This window comes from Periophthalmus magnuspinnatus, chromosome 10 (genome assembly GCF_009829125.3).
Source record: "Periophthalmus magnuspinnatus isolate fPerMag1 chromosome 10, fPerMag1.2.pri, whole genome shotgun sequence".
In the NCBI taxonomy this organism is placed as follows: Eukaryota; Metazoa; Chordata; class Actinopteri; order Gobiiformes; family Gobiidae; genus Periophthalmus; species Periophthalmus magnuspinnatus.
This window is the reverse complement of record NC_047135.1, coordinates 15,664,651-15,687,674: the sequence shown is the minus strand read 5'-3', so window position 1 is coordinate 15,687,674 and position 23,024 is coordinate 15,664,651. Positions and strand designations below refer to the sequence as shown.

The following is a 23,024-nucleotide window of genomic DNA, read 5'->3' as shown; positions in this document are numbered from 1 at the left end:
ATTTGAATGAAAAACATGGCCAACCCAGTTCTTAAGTAATTTGGACTGGCCCTGTCCCAGTGTGTTTCCTGGAGGAAGGCCACACCCACTCCCAACTGTCTAAGATAAGTATCTATTTTCTGTCTTTTAACCACATTATTAACACCCTTCACATTTAAAGAGACAAAAGTAATGCTATGATTTTTTCCATGTTTGGTTATGCTTGCCATAATAAGAAAAGTACCTGGAAACTTTGTAAATTGTAACAAGTCTGTGTGGACACATAAGGAGGTTGGAATGAAAAAGCGGAAGGGAAAATATTTAGGGAAGAAAAATAAAGATAATAAAAAGTAAGACATAAAAGCTGCAATACTACTATAATATTAGAAACCAACATAATAAATATGCAAACTCAGTCCTTTAGTGAGTGACAAGGAAAAAACTCACTACACATTAAACTTCTTGAACTCTGAAAACATAAATGAATGTCACATTACAACTGTTGATTAATGATTAATGAAACATATGTAGCCCACACGTAAGACAGAAACAATGCTATAATGTACTGTATGATTTAAAGTAAAGAAAAACTGGAGGAAAAGTAACTGTAGGACAGAATAATAAAAATACAATGCTGGGTAAAGCTTAAATAAACTAGGACAGATTTGTCCATTGTAGAGAATACAGCCTACATATACAACATATTTGTAGAACAACTCTTTTGTTTCCATAAAATAATAATCCTAAAATAAGAGTTTTAAAATCTAGGGCAAAACCATCAGTCCAAATACAGTATGCATACCGGGCAGTGGTGATGCACTGGCGAGACGAACGAAGCGCATCGGGGAGGGAGGGAGAGCGGGGAAATGCGCGCCGAGGAGCGGCCCGGTCTGGGCTCACCTGACCGCAGCCAAGACAGCGACAGTAGTGGCTCATCAGTCCTTAAGCACGTTGACGAGGAAGGAGCGCGCATCATCTGGAGTGGAGAAAGTTATATTCTGTCCATTCTTGTCCATGACCTGAAGCTTAGCCGGAAAAAACATCCTGTACGGGAATCCAGCGGATCTGAGCTGGGACTTGACCTCGGAGAATGCTGCTCTCTTCTGGGAGACCTCTGGGCTGTAATCTGGAAAAATGTGGATTTCTGTGCTGCGGTAGAGGAGTCGTCCCTTTTCCCGAGCGAGCTTCAGAATGAGTTCTTTATTCCGGTAGTGGTGAATCCTGGCAATAAGCGGGCGCGGAGCATCCCGGTTCCGTGTGTGGACACTGACACGGTGAGCCCGGTCAACTTCCAGTGGGGAGGGGAACGCGTCCGGACCGAAAACCTCCTTCAAACATTCAGCGAGTAGGTCAGAGTTCACCTTAACTTATCTAAACTTCAAATATAATGAACATTTTTAAGATATTGTCATTTTTAAATCTATATAAATGCAAGGGTGCTGAAAAAAAAATCAACAGAAAAAAATAAAATTTTAGATTCAGCTCATTAGTGAGTTGTGCTATTTTTAGAACCGGCCTGCGGGTGACTTATGTAGGCCCTGGAGGTGATCTGATGCCCTCGGGGACCGTGTTGGTGACCCCTGCACTAGAGGAAGTTTAGCCTGATTTTAAGCCTGATCTGTTTCTCTGCAACTTCAGGAGGCATTACTTGATATTACAGACAGACATTAACGTTGTTCCCTCATCAAAAACATGCCTGAAGAGGTTGCATGTTTGAGTAATCTAGTGATCTCTCCTGGGCCCTATTTGAAACCTCCTTACGGTTAGTAGTACAAGCTTGTATAAGGCTCTACCCACAAGCCTACGTCACCCATGCAGGATACAAAATGTACATTACAACTTCACACTCACCCAAGCTGAGGAAACGTGGGCAGTATTTATACTCTGCGGCCCATGCAGAGCACACAGTACAAATCAAAACTAAATCTACCAGTGAACCCCATATGGCACTGTGGAAAATCTGGTCTGTGCAGACACCACGCATGTCTGAAAAAATGACAAAATTTGGTGCACATAAATCAAGCTTAACCCGCACTCTCTCATGAGAGACAGAGGACGCTCTCCCGTACTTGCTGGTTCAATCCTGATTCAGTCCTGGTTTAGTCTTAGTTTAGTTATGGTCTGTCCTGGTTCAGTTTTCTCTCTCTCTCTCACAGGAGGCAGAAGGTGCGCTCCCATATCTGCTGGTTCTCTGTGGGGATCATGGGATGTCTGAGACTGGGAGTCACGGAGGCTCTTCTGATCCTGAGGTCAACACAGCTCTGCTCCTGGTCAGCCCCGCCTTCAAGAGAAAAGGTGCACTTCCACACTCCTGTACAGTGGCTTGCAAAAGTATTCATCCCCCTGGATCTTTTTCACATATTGTCATGTCACAACCACAAATTTAAATACATTTTCTTAGCATTGTGAATGAGAAACACAAAATGGCACACAAGTATGAAGTGGAAGGAAATATCTAACAAGATTTCCAATTTTATAAAAACTTAAAAGTGCACCGTGCAAAAGTATTCAGCCCCCTTTTTCCTGAATGCAACTAATTGCTTTTATAAGTTGCCTAATGATTTTGGAAAGATTGAAGGTTTAATGACTAAAAAGAGTGCACCTGTGTGTAATCTTGTCTCAGTATAAATGCAGCTGTGCTGTGAAGGTCACAGAAGTTTGTTAAGAGAGTGTCGAGGAGCAAACCACAAAATGAAGTCAAAGCAGCACACCAAACAGGTCAGAGAAAAAGTTATGGTGAAGTTTAAAGCGGGACTTGGATCAAAAAGATTTCCCAAGCATTGAACATCTCAAGGAGTACTGTTCAATCCATCATCTAGAAATGGAAAGAGTATGGCACAACTGCAAACCTACCCAGATATGGCTGTCCACCAAAACTTACAGAACGAACAAGAAGAGCACTCATCAGAGATGCAGCCAGGAGGTCCATGGTGACTCTGGAAGAGCTGCAGAGATCTACAGCTCAGGTCAGGAAATCTGTTCACAGGACAACTATTAGTTGTGCACTACACAAATCTGGTCTTTATGGAAGAGTGGCAAGAAGAAAGCCATTGTTGAAAACCATCCATGAGAAGTCTCGTTTACAGTTCACTAGAAGTCATTTGGAGGACACAGCAAACATGTGGCAGAAGGTGCTCTGGTCTGATGAGACCAAAATCAAACTTTTTGGCCTAAAAGCAAAACGCTACATGTGGAGGAAAACGAACACTGCACATCACTCTGAACACACCATCCCCACAGTCAAACACGGTGGTGGCAGCAACATGCTGTGGGGGTGCTTTTCTTCAGCTGGAACAGGGAAGCTGGTCAGAGTTGATGGGAAGATGGATGGAGCTAAATACAGGGCAATCTGTTGGAGTCTGGAAAAGACTGACGTGGAGGTTCACCTTCCAGCAGGACAACGATCCTAAACATAAAGCCAAAGAGACAATGGAATGGTTTAAAGCAAAACATATTCATGTGTTCGAATGGCTCAGCCCCTCCCCGAACCGCCACCTTAACGTGGTGGAGGGGTTTGAGCACCCGAATGATCCTGGGAGCTATGTTGTCGGGGGCTTCATGCCCCTGGTAGGGTCACCCATGGCAAACAGGTCCTGGGAGACGGGTCTGACTAAGAGCGGTTCAGAAGCCCCACATGAAGAGAGAAACAACGAGGCCAGCTACGTCGCCCGGACTGGCGTTACTGGGGCCTCACCCTGGAGCCAGGCCTGGGGTGGGTGCTCGGCAGCAAGCGCCTGGTGGCCGGGCCTTTCCCCATGGGGCCCGGCCGGGCCCAGCCCGAAGGACCGACGTGGGGCCATCCTCCCGTGGACCCACCACCTGCGAGAGGAGCCATGAGGGGCGGGTGCAGAGAGATCTGGGCGGCAGTCGAAGGCGGGGACCTCGACGACCGGATCTCCGGACATGGAGACTAGCTCTGGGGACATGGAATGTCACCTCGCTGGGGGGAAGGAGCCTGAGCTTGTGCGGGAGGTTGAGCGTTACCGGCTAGATATAGTTGGCCTCACCTCCACGCACAGCTTGGGCTCTGGAACCCAACTCCTTGAGAGGGGTTGGACTCTCCATTTCTCTGGCGTTGCCCGCGGGGAGCAGCGGCGAGCTGGTGTGGGCTGGCTCATTGCCCCAGAGCTCAGCCGACGCGTGTTGGAGTTCACCCCGGTGAATGAGAGGGTCGCGTCCCTGCGCCTTCGGGTCGGGGACAGGTCTCTCACTGTTGTGTCGGCCTATGGGCCAAACAGCAGTGCAGAGTACCCGGCCTTCTTGGAGTCCCTGGGAGGGGTACTAGACAGTGCGCCAACCAGGGACTCCGTTGTTCTCCTGGGGGACTTCAATGCCCATGTGGGTAATGACAGTGACACTTGGAGGGGTGATTGGGAGGAATGGCCTCCCCGATCTGAACCCGAGTGGAGTTTTGTTATTGGACTTCTGTGCTAGTCACAGTTTGTCCATAACAAACACCATGTTTGAGCACAAGGGTGTCCATCGGTGCACGTGGCACCAGGACACTCTAGGTCGGAGGTCGATGATCAACTTTATTGTCGTGTCATCTGACCTCCGACCACGTGTCTTGGACACTCGGGTGAAGAGAGGGGCTGAGCTGTCAACTGATCACCACCTGGTGGTGAGTTGGATCCGCTGGCGGAGGAGGAAGCCGGACAGACCTGGCAGGCCCAAGCGCATCGTGAGGGTCTGCTGGGAACGTCTGGCGGAGCCCTCTGTCAGAGGGGTCTTCAACTCCCACCTCCGGGAGAGCTTCTCCTTGATCCCGGGGGAGGCTGGGGACATGGAATCTGAGTGGGCCATGTTCTACACCTCTATTGTCGATGCGGCTGCTCGTAGTTGTGGTCGTAAGGTCTGTGGTGCTTGTCACGGCGGCAATCCCCGAACCCGGTGGTGGACACCGGAAGTAAGGGATGCCGTCAAGTTGAAGAAGGAGTCCTATCGAGCCTTGTTGGCTCGTGGGACTCCTGAGGCAGCTGATGAGTACTGGCGGGCCAAGCGTGCCGCGGCTCGGGCAGTCACAGAGGCAAAAGTCGGGGTTGGGAGGAGTTCGGGGAGGCCATGGAGGAGGACTATCGGACGGCCTCAAAGAGATTCTGGCAAACCGTCTGACGCCTCAGGAGGGGGAAGCAGTGCTTCCCCAACACTGTTTACAGTGCGGGTGGAGAGCTGCTGACCTCGACTGGGGATGTTGTCGGGCGGTGGAAGGAATACTTTGAGGATCTCCTCAATCCCACTGTCACGTCTTCTGAGGAGGAAGCAGAAACTGGGGACCCGGAGGCGGACTCGTCCATCACCCTGGCTGAAGTCACTGAGGAGGTTGGCAAGCTCCTCGGTGGCAAGGCTCCGGGGGTGGACGAGATCCGTCCTGAGTACCTCAAGTCTCTGGATGTTGTGGGGCTGTCTTGGCTGACACGTCTCTGCAACATCGCGTGGCGGTCGGGGACAGTACCTGTGGAATGGCAGACCGGGGTGGTGGTCCCTCTGTATAAGAAGGGGGACCGGTGGGTGTGTTCCAATTACAGGGGAATCACACTCCTCAGCCTTCCTGGTAAGGTCTATTCCAGGGTACTGGAGAGGAGAATCCGATCGATAGTCAAACCTCAGATTCAGGAGGAGCAGTGTGGTTTTCGTCCCGGTCGCGGAACAGTGGACCAGCTCTATACTCTCCATCGGGTCCTTGAGGGTTCATGGGAGTATGCCCAACCAGTCCACATGTGTTTTGTGGATCTGGAGAAGGCATTCGACCGTGTCCCTTGTGGTGTCCTTTGGGGGGTGCTCTGGGAGTATGGGGTCCGGGGCTCTTTGCTAAGGGCTGTCCTGTCCCTGTATGACCGGAGCAGGAGCTGTGTTCACATTGCCGGCAGTAAGTCAGACCTGTTCCCGGTGCATGTTGGACTCCGCCAGGGCTGCCCTTTGTCACTGGTTCTGTTCATTATATTTATGGACAGAATTTCTAGGCACAGCCAGGGGTCGGAGGGGGTCTGGTTTGGGAACAACATCTCTGCTGTTTGCAGATGATGTTGTCCTGATGGCTTCTTCGAGCCAGGACCTGCAGCAGGCACTGGGGCAGTTTGCAGCCGAGTGTTAAGCGGCTGGGATGAGAATCAGCTCCTCCAAATCCGAGGCCATGGTTCTCGACCAGAAAAAGGTGGTTTGCCCTCTCCGGGTGGGTGGTGAGTCTCTGCCTCAAGTGGAGGAGTTCAAGTATCTCGGGGTCTTGTTCACGAGTGAGGGAAGGATGGAGCGTGAGATTGACAGGCGGATCGGTGCAGCGTCTGCAGTGATGCGGTTGCTGTATCGGTCCGTTGTGGTAAAGAAGGAGCTGAGCCCAAAGGTAAAGCTCTCGATTTACCGGTCAATCTACGTTCCTACCCTCACCTATGGTCATGAGCTCTGGGTAATGACCGACAGGACAAGGTCGCAGATACAAGCGGCTGAAATGGGTTTCCTCCGCAGGGTGGCTGGGCGCACCCTTAGGGATAGGGTGAGGAGCTCGGTCACACTGGAGAAGCTCGGAGTAGAGCCGCTGCTCAGGATGCCTCCTGGACGCCTCCTTAGGGAAGTGTTCTGGGCATGTCCCACCGGGAGGAGGCCCCGGGGAAGACCCAGGACACGCTGGAGGGACTATGTCTCTCGGCTGGCCTGGGAACGCCTTGGGGTCCCACCAGAGGAGCTGGAGGATGTGTCCGGGGTGAGGGAAGTCTGGGAGTCCCTGCTTAGACTGCTGCCCCCGCAACCTGGCCCCGGATAAGCGGAAGAAAATGGATGGATGGATGGAAGAATGGCTCAGTCAAAGTCCAGACCTAAATCCAACTGAGAATCTGTGGCAAGATCTGAAAACTGCAGTTCACAAACGGTCTCCATCAAATCTGACAGAGCTTGAACTTTTTTTCCAGAAAGAATGGGCAAAAATTTCCGTCTGTAGATGTGCAAAGCTGGTGGAGACATACCCCCAAAAGACTTGCAGCTGTAATTGCAGCAAAAGGCGGGTGCGCTGCACTTTTTAATTTAGTTTTTTTGTTTTTTTATCTGGAAATGATGTCTAATTTTCTTGCTACTTCACATTTATCTATCATTTTGTGTTACTTATTCACATAGAATGCAGATTTAAAAAAAAAAAAAAATTTATGGTTGTGACTTGACAAAATTTGAAAAAGTTCCAGGAGGATGAATACTTTTGCAAGCCACTATATCGTAATCTTTTACCTGTGTGTCAGATGCCCTTCCAGACTCCTGTACCTGTATGTCAGATGCCTTCCCGTATATCAGATGCTCTCAGATGCCCTCTCTCATCTGGGTGTAAAATGGCTGCTCCTTTTTAAACTTGTGAATGTGGTGTGATTTGGTCTGATCACGCCTTTTTTTTCAGTTTTTCACTTTTGTTCATGTTTTTATTTTTAAACTTGAGATAATTAAAGCATCTCACCTTCATTCACTCCACACTCTGTGGTGGTAATATATTATTGTAACCACAGCTGCCCTGGGACAAAGTGACAGAAGTGAGGCTGGCTGGTGCCCCCACTGTGGCACCCCATTTTCCCAGTGGTCTCCCATCCAAGTCCTTGATGGGAGAATGAATGGATGGATGGACACTAAAATACACCCCAAAGGTGCAAAAATGTGACTTTTATTCCCTTGTTTGGAAGATTTCAATGCTTTTTTCACAGCTCTTTTGCAGCTTTTCATTTGTCAATGACTACATTTACTTTCTATTCTTATTTTGCCACAGTGTGCAAACCAGTAGAGCGAACCATAACTATTTTAGGCTGTCTTTACTTGTAGTAGTAATACAGTTTATAAATATCTGCCCCCTCTCTTTATTGGACCTTGGCCCCTCCTCTCTGCACTGTCCTGTAGGGGGCACAGCAGATGTTTAAGTTTATGCGTCATTGTCCATATTTCAAGTAGGGACAGGCAAAATCTCCAAAAACATGTCCGGGAGCATTCACAAGTGAGAAACTTAAATATGACATTTAAACTCATCTTAGAATCCCATGCATTTCAGAACATGTCTATAGAGGTCTAAACTACATGGTTAGTAGCTTTTACATGGAATAAGACCCCTTTAGAGACACAGTGGAGGCCATCTGACACACAGGGGAGGGCATCTGACACAAAGGGAGATTTCAGAACATGTTTGTAGAGGTCTAAAATACAGGCTTAGCAGCCTTTGCACACAATAAGACCCCATGGAGACATAGGAAGGGCATCTGACACACAGGGAAGGCATCTGACACACAGGACTTTGCCTAAAGAACTGCAGACTTGCATTTGTAACCATTAGAATTCCATTATTATAAATCTTGCGACTTTCCATAACAGCCACATATTTTCCTGTGATCTAAACTTGAGTGAATTAAAAGTCAGTTTAATTCGGTGCAGTTTGTTGATGTTGTTTGTTACCACGGTGACATCTGGCCAACGTAGAGCCCCATCTGTTAAATTAAAAACCAAAAGCATTTTTAAAACAACAATTGTTCGAGGCATGGATTGATTTTACCTCTCAGACAATAGCTCTGCTCCTCTGTCTCTCTGACACGTATTGGGGTTTAAAGGGCCTGTACAATGTAGCAGTGATGTCACCAGCACTTTAGTTTAGTGTAGTCTTTATTTGAAGGGAGAGTGTAAAGAGACATTACGCTCATAAAAACAGAGATGTTCTGCACCAGATTAGCGCTAAACAGTCCCTGCAATCAGGCAAATATAAGAGCAATTGATACTGTCCACTCTCTGGCCCAAACACACTCATACAGCATCACACATATGCAATACAACCACACACCTCAACAATGCATTAGGTGTTTATAAAATCATCTTATAAAATACATATTAACCTATCATTTCTACATTACGCTATTACATCAGTCCATAGTTTACACAAAATATAATATACCAGGATTACATACATTGTGTGGTACTGTATCTCGTTATCAGAGCTGCAGTTTTGGTTATTCCACAACCACTGTTTAAGTTCCATATAAAATGTTTCAGTGTGTATTTCAGATTTCAGTGTGTCATAAAAGGACCTACTGTAAAGTCTTTAACTGAGCTCACTCTGACTGTTGTTGTTCCGTTTGAGTTTTGACCCTAATATTTTACTGTACAAAATTTTACAGGTTATATAATAAATAGAACTGGGCAGTGATTAAAATGTTTTATCGTAATTAATCTCATGCTTGAATTGTGATGAATCACAATTATGTTATGTCAAGTTGTACTCAAAAACACTATAATACATGTTTTTTTGGCTCCTAAATCGCTGTTTATTTTACCTTTACATGCTCAGACATAATTATAAAGCAACTTGAACTATACAGAACACAAACTCCTTGTCCCTGTATGGGCCTCCATATGTAACATTTGACTCACGCACTTGCGCCTTACTATATAGAATAGTATATTTTATATATATATATATATATATATATATATATATATATATATATATATATATATATATATATATATATATATATATGTATATGTGTTATGTGTTTCCTTATCCTTACAGAAGGCATGCAGCGCCCCCTGGAGGTGGAGCAGGTGGACCTTGCACCCTCTCTCGCTCTGGGTCTTGGTCTCCCTATACCTCAGAACTCTGTGGGACGAGTCCTGACTCAAATTCTAGAGGGATTAAGCCTACGAGACCAACTCAGACTACTGCACCTGAACGGACACCAACTCAGCTGTCTGCTCAGAGACAGTCTGCCAGAGTATCAGAGAGGTGAGAGGAAAAAGACCCTCTTTAGACCCAATTTAGACCAGGTGTAGACAAGCTCAGCCTACTGCACCTAAACGGCATCAACTCAGGTGTCTGTTCAAGTACAGTCTACTGAAGCCAAAGACCCTGTTTAGATTGGCGTTAGATTGGGTTTACACCAGCTTTAGCTCGGGTATACACAGGGTTTAGACTACCGTAAATTTCGGACTACAGAGCGCACCTGAATATAAGCCGCACCAGCTAAATTTGAAGAGAAAATCAATTTTATACATATATAAGCCGCACCTGAATATAAGCCGCAGGTTTTCATATTGTAACATGAGATATTTACACAGAAAGACGGTGCACCGACACGCTTTTTTTTAAACTGTGCCTGAAAATTGGCACCAACACGACATCAACACAGGATGAACACACCTGCAGGTTTAGAAAATAAAGCTGCACCAACACGGAAAATCTGCTTTTATTTCCTCTGAAAACTTTTGTCGTCTTTTTACATTGACCAAGTTGGATTCATTGATGCCGAGCTTACGTGCAGTGGCTCTATTTCAGGGGTCGGCAACCCGCGGCTCCGGAGCCGCATGCGCCTCTTTCAGCCAGCTCTGCATGGCTTGGGAAAATAAATTTTAAGTATTTAATTGAAGTGTATTTTATTTGTGTTAGCTCTTTTTTGTTGTAGTTTAAATTGGAAGATTGTTATGATCTTAAAATAAGTAGACGCTGTGCGCACAGGGGTCAGGAGCAACTTTAGGCCATCCCTCATGACACACTAATAAGCTCGTCCGTAGATGTATCATGAAAATCCTGCTGGAAATCGCCACAGAAATCTATTTGATGTAGTAGCAAGTATATTATTTTCTCTTGTCTCCGCGATGACGTATCACACATAACACAACAAGTAGAGCCACAAGCGAGTGAAAATGAGCCAAAACAAAAGTCTTTGGAGAGCTTTTAACAAAGGGGAAAAGGACAACTGAGGAGCCAGAAGAGGAGACTATGACCTCCAAGAAAAAGAAAGATAAATTTAACAGACAATGCCTACTTAAAATCTGGGTTTGTCGCTACAGGTGACTCTCACGCACAGTCTGCTCTGTGTAATATGCGGGAAAAGCAAATGAGGCAATGAAACCTTCAAAACTGCTTTGGCACATGGAGAATAAGCACCTGGGATTAAACGATACGCTTTTAGAGTTTTTTTTTTTTTTTTTGAAAGAAACTGCGGAGCAGAGTAGACATAATCACATAATCAGCGCAGAGCTCACACTGATGCAGTGGTTTGGTGAGTTGTATTTTTTTATGCACTTAAGTTATTTTTGCCATATTTATCTGCCACGTGTAGAAGGCTTGTCCATGAAAATAAAACCTACATTATTCCGTTACATTATTATTATTATTATTATACAGTGTTATCTTCATTTTAGATGTCAAAAAGTATTTGCGGCTCCCAGTGTTTCATTTTACGTGGAAAGTGGGTCCAAATGGCTCTCTGCGTGTTAAAGGCCAACCCCTGCTCTATTTCCTTCTTTATCTTAAAAACTGCATCATATCCATTTCATGATGCGCAAAATGATCGTTCAAAATCAAAACTAGTGAATTCTTCAGAGCAGAATCTTTCCCCATGTCTGTCTCACTTTTACGTTTACAGCTAGAGAGCGCCCCCCAGGGGCTGTTATCCAGTAAAATTCTATAAATAAGCCGCACTGCTGTATAGGCCGCAGGGTTCAAAGCGTGGGGAAAAAGTAGCGGCTTATAATCCGAAATTTACGGTAGGTTTAGACCGGGTTTAGACCAGGTTTAGACCGGGTTTTGACTGGGTTTCTACTGGGTTTTGACAAGCTCAGACTACTATAAATGAATGGACAGCAACTCAGAAATCAGAGAGGTGAGCCAATGGCTGGGTTTAGACCAGGTTTAGTCCTTGTTTACACCTGCTTAGACTTGGACAATTCTCTATAAATATACAAAAGCAGAATATAAATCAATGCACTCCAACTTGACAAACCTGATGTGATATGCAGTAGTTTCATTAGTGTTGTGTTATGATGAAGAGATAGTGAAGGGAGGAGCATCAAAAAACAAAGTGAAACTTATAAAACATGTTAATAAATTGTTTTCAGTGAATAAATCCACAAACCTCCTCTTCCTTCTCTTGTCCTTGTGTTTGGGCTCCTGCCTCTTAGCTTTAGTGCTGGAGATGCTAATACATGCTAATAGCCTGTGAGGTAGCGAGCGCCCCAGGGTCATGTGTCTGAGGGTCACCCCCTGCTGTCTGCGGCCTTCTGCATTGTTTACTCTTTCACACAAACCTAAACCAGGGCTAAACTAGGGCTAAACCAGGTCTAAAGCAGAACTGAACCTGGTCTAAACCTGGTCTAAACCTGGTTTACACCAGGTCTGAACTAGGACTAAACTAGGTCTAAACTAGGACTGAACCACAATGTCTGTGTAGTCCCTCAGTCATCATTTCTGATCCATAGCAAAAGACGAAATTAAATCTGTCAATTGGACAAATTGTTCTAGGAGTGAAGTTCGTTTCGCTGCTCATCTAAGCTGTTTTTTCAGTTCTGGTCAGATTACTGGTGGACACTGCCTTATATCTACCTGAAGGGAGGTGCTAACTACACTGAAACTGTAAACAACTATTCAGCCTGTAATGGCTGCCTATTGTTCTCCTTGTTCCTGCTTGTTTGGGTCTGAGGATAGAGTTGTAGATTGGTGAGAGATTGTGTCTCAGGCCCCAGCAGGTGTGATTCACACCATCCAGGACTAAACTAGGACTAAACCAGGACTAAGCCAGGTCTAAGCCAGGTCTAAACCAGGTCTAAACCAGGTCTGAACCACGTCTGAAACACGTCTGAGAAACGTCTGAACCAGAACTAAACTTATACCATGTTGGATTGCAGTGTAAGGGAGTACATATTGTTGTCTCAGCTCAAACTAAAGGTCAGATTTTCCTCATTAAAGTGAAGATTAAATATAAAGGTAGATTTAAGTCATATTTCAAAACCACACAAACTTTTAACAAGATCTCACCAAAAAAACATGAAAAGGTTAGTCCTGGTTTTGTCCTGGCTTAGTTCTGATTTAGTCCTGGTTCAGTCCTGGTTTAGTCCCTATTAGAACCAACCTGTCTTAAATCCTGGTTCAGACCTGGGTCAGACCTGGTTAAGCCCTGATTTAGTCCTGGTTTAGTCCTGGTCAAGTTATGTTTTAGTCCGGCCTCAGCCCTGTTTCTTCCTTGTTTAGGCCAGGTTTAGTTCTGGTTTAGTCCTGGTTTAGTCTTTGTATAGAGTAGGACTAAACCAGAACTTGACCAGGACTGGACTAGGATCAAACATACAATTCAACAGGGCTGTAAAATGTAATTAAATATATCAAAGTTTAAAATGCAGAGTTACACTTGATCCGCTGTACATTTCTCAGCAGGGGAATCTGCGTCTGTGCCTCTGGTTTAGTCTTGTGTAAATGAGGTGCTGGGAAGAAACCCAAACTTGTGCCCTCAGGAAAGGACTGTATTTAGGACTAGTTTAGTATCCACAATCTCCCCAGGTTGTTCGGCAAGAACAAAGTGACCAGACGCCAATCCTCACTCTACCACTCTTTATTGAAGTTGTGTTTATGGTTTATGCTCATATTCATGATTCATGCTCATAGTTGTCCATGGTTGCTCATGTCTGTTCATGGTTTCTAAAAGGCAGAAAATAAATGCTATGAATGTGATGAATGATACAACAAATTAAATATCAGATATGTGGTATTAATAAACATAACAAACATGTAAATACACAATATAGAATACAGAACGCATTAGAAAAAAGCTACAGATATAATACAAAGCAATAACGAACTAAGAGTCAGAGAATGGCACTTTCTCGCCTAAAGTACAAAATTCCAACTGTCCTTGAATGCACCACAGACGGCAGCAGAAAGCAGTGAAAATACAGAGGTCTGCCGGTCCGTGAATGCATCACTGGCGCAAGTTGCGTAACAGCAACGCGGACTAAGGAAACAGACCTAATTAAGGCTGGATTGACGCATATGAACTACAAATACTTATAATACTGAGATTAACTTACGTTCTCAAGGACACATGAACAATTGTAGATGAAGTAAAGGAAAAACATTTAAAGTTGGGAAGGAGAGCTGGTGCGACTGTCCCGAACACAACACTAACTACTACTAAAAAGTTCCGCTGGTGGCTGCTGAATTGTGATTGGTTGAGGAGTGAGAAGGGGTGGTTACTGATTGGTTGAGATGGTTGCTGGGCTGGATTATCTGAATAATAATGATAAAAACTGTGAAAAACTGCGATTCTGAAGGGATGGTAAGTAGTTCCTGATGAAATGGATCCAAAACTGGTCCGATAAGGCTTGACAGTGTCTCCATCGGCGGCGGCTAAGGAGCTCTGTGTCTGGATACACCACCTGCGGAGTGGATGAGTCTAGCCGCCCCATCAGCAACATGTTGGGAGTGATAGGATCTGGATCTGCCACATCTGAAAGGCCCTTGTAGAATCAACCAATTACATTACACACATTTAGTGACGTTTTCCCTTACAGCCAATGAGCAGCGGGACAGGATGTATGACAGGCAATGGTTTTCTGTAAACAGACCTACCCGGAAGAAAATGTGTACTCCTCAATGCCATGCTGTCGAAATAGACCAGTCGTTGTCGCGCCGGAAGTGACGCAAGTGCCCGTCGACGAACACTTAATTTTTTTAATCTTTGGTGAATTGGGAAACGAGTGGATGCAGAAATGTGTGCATAATGGCGCATTTTACGCGCTGTTGTTTTGTGTTTTAAACACGACGAAACGGACAAACTAAAGGGAGGACGTGATCGAGGACACTGTGGATGTTTGTACAAGTTAAACTAGAGGCATCACGGACCTGGAGCGGTTCATGGCAAAGAGTAAAGATCCCACAGTGGACTCAGGAGTAAAGGACCTTATTTTTTGATGGATTGGATGCTGTTCTCGATCGGTAAGCGAGGTTTATTCGATGTGTAACCGAGGGGTTTTGAGTTGATGATGCTCTCTACTTCAGTGAGGATGGTTCTCAGAACTTCTTCAGTGACTGTCTGAGAGCCCAGCATTGTGTGCAGTGCTGACTTGATGGAGCGGATTTCCCGCTCCCAGGAACCACCAAAATGAGGAGTACTTGGTGGATTAAAACGAAAGTGGATTTGCTGGCTTGCAAGTTGAGACTGAAGATCAGGGGCAAGTGCATTGAAGGCTTCCTGAAGTTCTGAGCTGCCACCTTTAAAGTTGGTGCCTTGATCAGATAGTAGCTCGTGAGGCTTGCCCCGTCTGGAAATGAAGCGCCGTAGGCTCATGAGGAATGAATCAGTGTCCATGCTGGCCAGCAGATCTAGGTACACTGCGTGTGTGGTGAGACATTTGAATATTATGCCCCATCTTTTTTCATTGCGCCTCCCAACCTTGATGAGAAAGGGTCCAAAACAGTCCATCCCAGTAGAGTAAAACGCTGGCTGGTGTAGGCGTAAGCTGGAAGGTGGGAGGTCAGCCATTTTAGGAATGATGGGTTGACCCCGCCATTTACGACATTCTGAACAGTTATGCTGATGTTTGCGGACTGCTTCTCTGCCACGCAAAATCCATAACTTTCTCCGAAGTTCAGCAAAAACTCTTTCTGTACCTGGATGTGCCAGCTTGTTGTCATAATCTGCAATGATCAATTTGGTGATGAGATGATGAGGGTCAAGAACAATGGGGTGTAATGTCTCTGAGCTGAGGGGGTCACAGCGTCTTAGTCGGCCCCCAACCCTGATCAACTGAGTCTCTGGATCATATTCTGGAGCTAAAGTGAGGAGTCTGCTGCTGGATGGAATGGGCTTTTGGGAGGAAAGAAGAGCAAATTCTTCGGGAAAGCATTCACTTTGCACCTGTCTGAGGAGTGACAGTTCAGCGTGTCTGAATGATTCAGCAGTAGGCTTGGGATCTGTGGCCGCCCCGTGACATACTCTGACTGTAGCCTCTAGTAGCTCTTTGAAGTTGTTAAACTGGCTGGCCTCAGGCAGAGATGGGTGTGAGAGAGTAGTGATGAGGCCACAGAACTTTGCCTTCCGCAGCTCGACTGGATCATCGGGGCAGGATATCACTGGAGAAGGAGGCCATGATGATTCACTCTCTCGAAGGAAGGAGGGTCCGTTACTCCAGCGGCTGTGACCCTGTATCTGTGAGAGTGTCAATCCGCGGGTGATATCATCAGCGGGGTTCTCACTGGAGTGGACATAGCGCCATGAGCTGCACTCTGTTAGCTCCTGGATATCTGCTACCCTGGCACCGACAAAAACTTTATAGCGGCATGAAGGAGACTGCAGCCAGTTCAACACTGTCATAGAGTTGGTCCAGTAGGTGACAGATGAGATGGGGACAGTGAGCTCTCGTTTCAGAACTGCACCAAGCTGAGCACCGGTATGGGCAGCGCAAAGTTCCAGCCTTGGAATGGACTGCTGGCGAACTGGGGCAACACGTGAACGGGCAGCAAGGAATTCCACGTGGACTTCACCTTTACTGTCGACGGTGCGTAGGTACGCGACAGACCCATATGCTCTTTCTGACGCGTCTGAGAAGATGTGGATGCTCTGAGTTGCGGATGCGAGGTCTGTATCCGAGTAGACATAACAGCGATTGATGGAGATACTGGGTAGGATATGAAGCTCACTCACCCAGGCATCCCACAGGTGAAGCAAGTCCTCAGGAAGGTGAGGATCGTCCCAGTCACGTTTCTTCCGCCAGAGGTTCTGCACCAGGATCTTTGCTCGGGTAGTGTAGGGAATAAGCAGTCCTAGGGGGTCATATTGTCTGGCTAGGACTCGATATATGTTGCGCATTGTGGGCAGAGGCTGTTCCGTGTGGCGGAGACGATATGTGATGGTGTCAGTTCTGCAGTGCCAGTGCAGCCCCAGAGTTCGCTCTGGAGGGTCTACACCGTCCATGGATAGCCACAGTTCTCTACTTTCTGACTTGAGCTCAGGTGGCATATTACTGATGATGTCTGGAACATTGCTGGCCCACTGTCTCAGTTCAAAGCCACCAGACTGGAGGAGAGCCTGTAGCTTAGTGACAAGCTTTTTTGCTTCTTTAACAGATGAGAAGCTTTGAAGAAGATTATCCACATAGAAACAGTTCTCAACTGAATGTCGAGTATCTTCATCAGGACTACTGTGATCGAAGACATGCTTTTGGAGGGCAAAGGTTGCGCAGCAAGGACTACAAGTGGTGCCGAAAGGAAGAACCTGCCATTGGTAGATGTCCGGCTTGGAGCTGCGGTTCATATCCCGCCAGATAAAGCGGAGGAAGGGTTGATCTTCTGGCAAAAGGCGAACCTGATGAAACATTCCCTTAATGTCACTGCTTACTGCAATGGGGTACTGTCTGAAACGGAGCAGGACCCCGAGAAGAGTGGCGCCTAATGTGGGCCCTGGAAGCAAATGTTCATTAAGGTTGTTGTTTTGGAAAGTGAACGAACAGTTAAAGACAATGCGGTCTTTGCCATTGTGATGGACCATGTGATGTGGAATATACCAGGAACTAATGCTCTGCTCTTCAGGTGAGGTGATCTTTCTGATGTAACGTGAGTCTAACAACTTTGTGATCTCCTGTTTATAGGAATCTGCTTTGGCAGGGTCTCTGGAGAGGCGGATCTCTGTACCACGCAGGTGACCCATGACTGCTTCCTTTCGTGCATTGAGGGGGGGAAGTCCTTCTTTCCACAGCAGGGGGGTGGCATATCTGTTGACGCTGTCAACTTTGATTCTGGTTGTTTTCTCCTCAAGAAGTTTGATGGCTGCGTTGTCCTGCTTTGATCTAGTGATCAGCTTCTCATTGCAGTATGGTAAAATGTCCATCTGCCACAATCTGGAGACGTGGCTGAGTAAGTCGGCAGATGAAGGGGCTGTGTTTATGAGGAGACACTGAGGTGTGGAGGACTGGTGCAGCAGGACTTTGGCAGGACCTTGTAGAGTCCATCCAAGGCGCGTCTTTAGTGCAGCTGGACCCCCTGGTGGTCCTAAGCGCACACGCTCAACTGGTGTGAGGAGATGAGGGTAATCTGAACCGATGAGGAGTAGTGGCTGAGCTTGGCTGAAGGAATGGAGTGGGAGACCTTTCAGGTGGCGATATGTTTTTTGAAGAGCCTCGGCAGGATGAGAATGCTTAGAGAGCCCGAGCTCAGTTGCTGTGAAGGCTCTACGTATGAGAAAGCGTTTCTGAGGATGGATAGCGGATGATATGCTGAAGGACACTGACCTGCCTGACACAGTAGTGAGGTCTTGACGTATAGTCTTAAGTGCCAGGTCTTCCTTTTGACCATGAAGATGCAGCTCTTGGGCAGCACCATGGAGGATGATTGTGCGCTCCGAGCCATCATCTAGAATGGCATAAGTTTCAAGGCTGTGCTGGCCATTGTGGAGGATAACTTTGACCATTTTCAGGAGAACACAGCTGCTTCTGCGATCTGGATCTAAGTAATAAGTGACCGGTTGCACACCTGGAACTGATTGCTCTGGTTTACCTGCAGTGGAAGAGTTGACTTCATGGAGAATATCGAGATGGGTTTGACTGCACTGGTGGCACTTGGCCTTGAGATAGCACTGAGATGCTAAATGGTTTCTGCCACATCTCCAACAACGCCTCGCTGTTTTGATCCAGGCAGTTCTTTGTTCAGTGGAAAAGTTCTTGAACTCTGGACATTGATTGAAATAGTGTTGCATGTTATTACAATAGGGGCAGTACTTCTTGGGCTGCTCTGGCAGTGAGGTAAACTGAGGTCGCACCTGCGATGGAGGCTTTGGGGACGTAGGAGAAGGATCAGAGCCAAGTAATACTGTGGTAGGGCGTACACTGGGTCTCTGCAACTTGGGCTTCATAACTTTCTGACGGTCATCTCGTAAGGGGCGCGAGTGATGAGGTGGAGCATACTCATCCTGAACACGGACTTCATACTCAAGCCAGTCAGAAAAGTCCAGGAGTGTGGGTATAGGGGTGTGAATAGGGTCGATGAAACGTTTGAACTGTGCCCTCAGTTCGTGTGGCAGTTTGGACAGAAGACGTGAAGTGTGTGACCCACATTCCAACTCTGCCCTGCCCTCTCTTCCTAACTGCTCCAACATTCCTACGAGTGCTCTAACCTTGAGCCCGAAGTGACGGAACCCACGACTGTCGCCACTTCTGACTGGAGGCTCGGCTAGGACCTCATTGATACGCTGTAATGCCAGTTTGTGGGGCTGTCCATACATTTCTGTGAGTGAAGCCATGGTCTTGGAGTAGGGGGCTGAACTGTTACTATATGAGTCGGCTATGAGGAGAGCATCTTCTAGCTTGAGATGATCAACTAAGATTTGATATTTAAAATGCTCAGTAGCATCTTTGGGCAAGATATTGTCCAGGGCGATCTTAAGGCGGGCAAACTGACGTGGGTCATCATCAGTAAACAGGGGAATATGAGGCTTTGGCCCTCTGTATGAGGTCTCAACAGTAGGTGGCACTGGAGGGGGCGTGTATGGCTCAAGATACTCTGGAGTGGCATGTAGCCTTGAGTTGTAAGAGGAAAGATATGAGACAGGAGGAGGAGGCAAAGATTCATCTGTAGGAGAAGGAAGATATGAGACAGGAGGAGGAGGTGGAGGCAATGGATAATCTGACGGAGGAAGAAGAGGTGCATCAGGCCATGGTGGTGGAGGAACATCCACAGGATCTCTACTGTAGCTATGAGGGGTGGAAGTGCACTCCGGAGAATGATGTGGTAGATGTGATGCTGCGCTGCTCTCAAACTGAGTAGACTGCCATTGACTTGACTGATGAGGCCAAGGACCAGAGCCCAGAGATAGGGAGCTGAAGAGAGATTGCATCTCTCGCTTGATCTGAATATTGTCCTCTTTCATTTCCCGTAGAGCTGATAGGACTGCCTCGGAGTTGAGGGTTTGTGGCGCAGGTCTCTCTTGTGCTGGAGAAACAGGTGATACAGGAGGATGAGGAGCTGCTCCCTCGGTGGAGTGGTCACGGAGTGTGCCGGAGTCGAGTTGACGTCTTGGGAGAGACACCAGGAAATCGAGATACCGGGGACGACGGACATCACGACGAGGACGAGACATGATTGGACTGAGGAAACTGCGGATCCGGCTCGAAGGACCATGTAAATGAGGTGCTGGGAAGAAACCCAAACTTGTGCCCTCAGGAAAGGACTGTATTTAGGACTAGTTTAGTATCCACAATCTCCCCAGGTTGTTCGGCAAGAACAAAGTGACCAGACGCCAATCCTCACTCTACCACTCTTTATTGAAGTTGTGTTTATGGTTTATGCTCATATTCATGATTCATGCTCATAGTTGTCCATGGTTGCTCATGTCTGTTCATGGTTTCTAAAAGGCAGAAAATAAATGCTATGAATGTGATGAATGATACAACAAATTAAATATCAGATATGTGGTATTAATAAACATAACAAACATGTAAATACACAATATAGAATACAGAACGCATTAGAAAAAAGCTACAGATATAATACAAAGCAATAACGAACTAAGAGTCAGAGAATGGCACTTTCTCGCCTAAAGTACAAAATTCCAACTGTCCTTGAATGCACCACAGACGGCAGCAGAAAGCAGTGAAAATACAGAGGTCTGCCGGTCCGTGAATGCATCACTGGCGCAAGTTGCGTAACAGCAACGCGGACTAAGGAAACAGACCTAATTAAGGCTGGATTGACGCATATGAACTACAAATACTTATAATACTGAGATTAATTTACGTTCTCAAGGACACATGAACAATTGTAGATGAAGTAAAGGAAAAACATTTAAAGTTGGGAAGGAGAGCTGGTGCGACTGTCCCGAACACAACACTAACTACTACTAAAAAGTTCCGCTGGTGGCTGCTGAATTGTGATTGGTTGAGGAGTGAGAAGGGGTGGTTACTGATTGGTTGAGATGGTTGCTGGGCTGGATTATCTGAATAATAATGATAAAAACTGTGAAAACCTAATGCCTAAACCAGGAACGTCATAAACAAATTAAAACAAAACAGATAAAACAGATAAAATTACACTCTTGTTAACATCTTGGTTTAGACTTTCTTTAGTTCTGGTCCCTGGTGTAGTCCTGGTATTGTCCCTGGTGTAATTCTTGGTTTAGTCCTGCTTTAGTCCCTGGTTAAGTCATGGTTTAGTCCCAGGTTTTGTGGATCTGGAGAATGCCTTCTCCAGATCCACAAAGCACATGTGGACTGGTTGGGCAAACTCTCATGAACCCTCAAGCACCTGATGGAGAGTGTAGAGCTGGTCCAGTGTTCCGCGACTAGGACAAAAACCACACTGCTCCTCCTGAATCCGAGGTTTGACTATCAGACGGATTCTCCTCTCCAGTACCCTGGAAAAGACATTGCCGGGAAGGCTGAGGAACATGGCTCACTCAGAATCCATGTCCCCAGCCTCCCCCGGGATCTGGGAGAAGCTCTCCCGGAGGTGCGAGTTGAAGACCCATCCTGACAGAGGGCTCCGCCAGACGTTCCCAGCAGATGCTCACAATAAGCTTGGGGCTGCCAGGTCTGTCCGGCTTCCTCCTCCGCCAGAAGATCCAACTCGCTACCAGGTGGTGATCGGTTGACAGCTCTACCCCTCTCTTCACCCGAGTGTCCAAGACACACGGCCGGAGGTCAGATGACACGACAACAAAGTTGATCTTCAACCTCCAATGGACACACTTGTGCTCGAACATGGTGTTCGTTATGGACAAACTCTCAAACACTAGGCGGCTCAGCTGTGGGGCAATAAGCAAGCCCACACCAGCTCGCCACCTCTCCCCGTGGGCAACGCCAGAGAAATGGAGAGTCCAGCCCCTCTCAAGGAGTGGGATTCCAGAGCTCAAGCTGTGCATAGAGGTGAGGCCGATTATATCTATCTGGTAACGCTCAAACTCCTGCACAAGCTCAGGCTCCTTCCCCTCCAACGAGGTGACATTCCATGTCCCCAGACCTAGTCTCCATGTCCAGAGATCTGGTCGCTGAGGCCCCTGTCTTCAACTGCTGCCCAGATCTCTTTGCACCAGCCTTCCACGGATCCTCCCGCAGGCGGTGGGTCCACGGGAGGACGGCCCCACGTCTCTCTTTCAGGCTGAGCCCAGCCAGGCCCTGTGGGGGAAGGCCACCAGGCACTCGCTGGCGCACACCCACCCCAGGCCTGGCTCCAAGGTGGAGCCCCGGTAACACCATTACGGGCGGCGTAACTGGCCTTGGTCTTGTACTCAACATGGAAGGCTTCTGAACCGCTCTTAGTTTGACCCTTCCCCTGGACCTGTTTGCCATGAGCAACCCTACCAGGGGCATGAAGCCCCCAATAACATAGCTCCCAGGATCATTCGGGTGCTCAAATCGTTCGCCACGTTAAAGTGGCAGTTCAGGGAGAGGTGGTCCTGGTTTAGTCCCTGGTTTAGTGCTGGTTTGGTCCAAGGTGTAGTCCTGGTTTAGTCCCTGGTGTAGTAGTCCTAGTTTATTCCCTGGTTTATTCCCTGGTTTAGCCCCTGGTTTAGTCTCTGATTTAGTCTCTGGTTTAGTCTCTGGTTTAGTCCTGGTTTAGTCCCTGGTGTAGTTCTGGTTTAGTCACTGGTGTAGTCCTGATTTAGTCCCTGGTTTAGTCATTGGTTTAGTCCCTAGTTTAGTCCCTGGTTTAGTCCCTGGTTTAGTCCTCAATTTAGTCCTAATTTAGTTCCTGGTGTAGGCAAGGCAAGTTTATTTATAGTGCTGTGAAAAGGTAATTGCACCCCTTCCTGATTTCTTACTTTTTTGCATGTGTGTCACACTTAACTGTTTCAGATCATCAAAGATAACCCAAGTAAACATAAAATGCATTTTTTCTGTGATGATTTTCTTTGTTATGAGGAAAAAATACTATCTAAACCTACATGATCCTGTGTGAAAAGGTAATTGCCCCCTTGTTAAAAGATGAGATAACTGTGATTAATCATATTATTGTGGAAAGCTGAGTTCAGTTTCATAGCAACACCCAGCCACCCACCCTGATTACTACCAAAGCTTTCAAATCAAGTGATCACTTTGAATCTGTCTGACAAGTTGAAGAAGACCATACTGAACTCAAGACATCATGTCCCGATCCAAAGAAATTCAGGAGCGGATCTTTGGGACTCCAGCGAACCACGGTGAGACAGTGGCCAACCCCAAGAGCACAGCAATGACTGATCCAAGAGGTCTCAAAGGAACCCAGAACAACATCTAAACAATTACAGGCCTCACTCGCCTCAGTAAAGGTCAGTGTTCATGACTCAACCATCAGAAAGAGACTAGGC

The 23,024-nt window shown here is 46.7% G+C and overlaps 1 protein-coding gene across 1 annotated transcript in view; it reads left to right on the top strand.

Moving 5' to 3' along the window:
* The window catches only part of pigg (phosphatidylinositol glycan anchor biosynthesis class G), a 130,038-nt gene that overhangs the window by 28,277 nt on the left and 78,737 nt on the right, over window positions 1–23,024 (top strand). Inside the window, exons 5-6 of the mRNA XM_055224874.1 lie at window positions 2,136–2,274; window positions 9,494–9,706. Coding sequence (XP_055080849.1) covers window positions 2,136–2,274; window positions 9,494–9,706 — 352 coding nt within the window. The remainder of the gene's footprint in view (window positions 1–2,135; window positions 2,275–9,493; window positions 9,707–23,024) is intronic.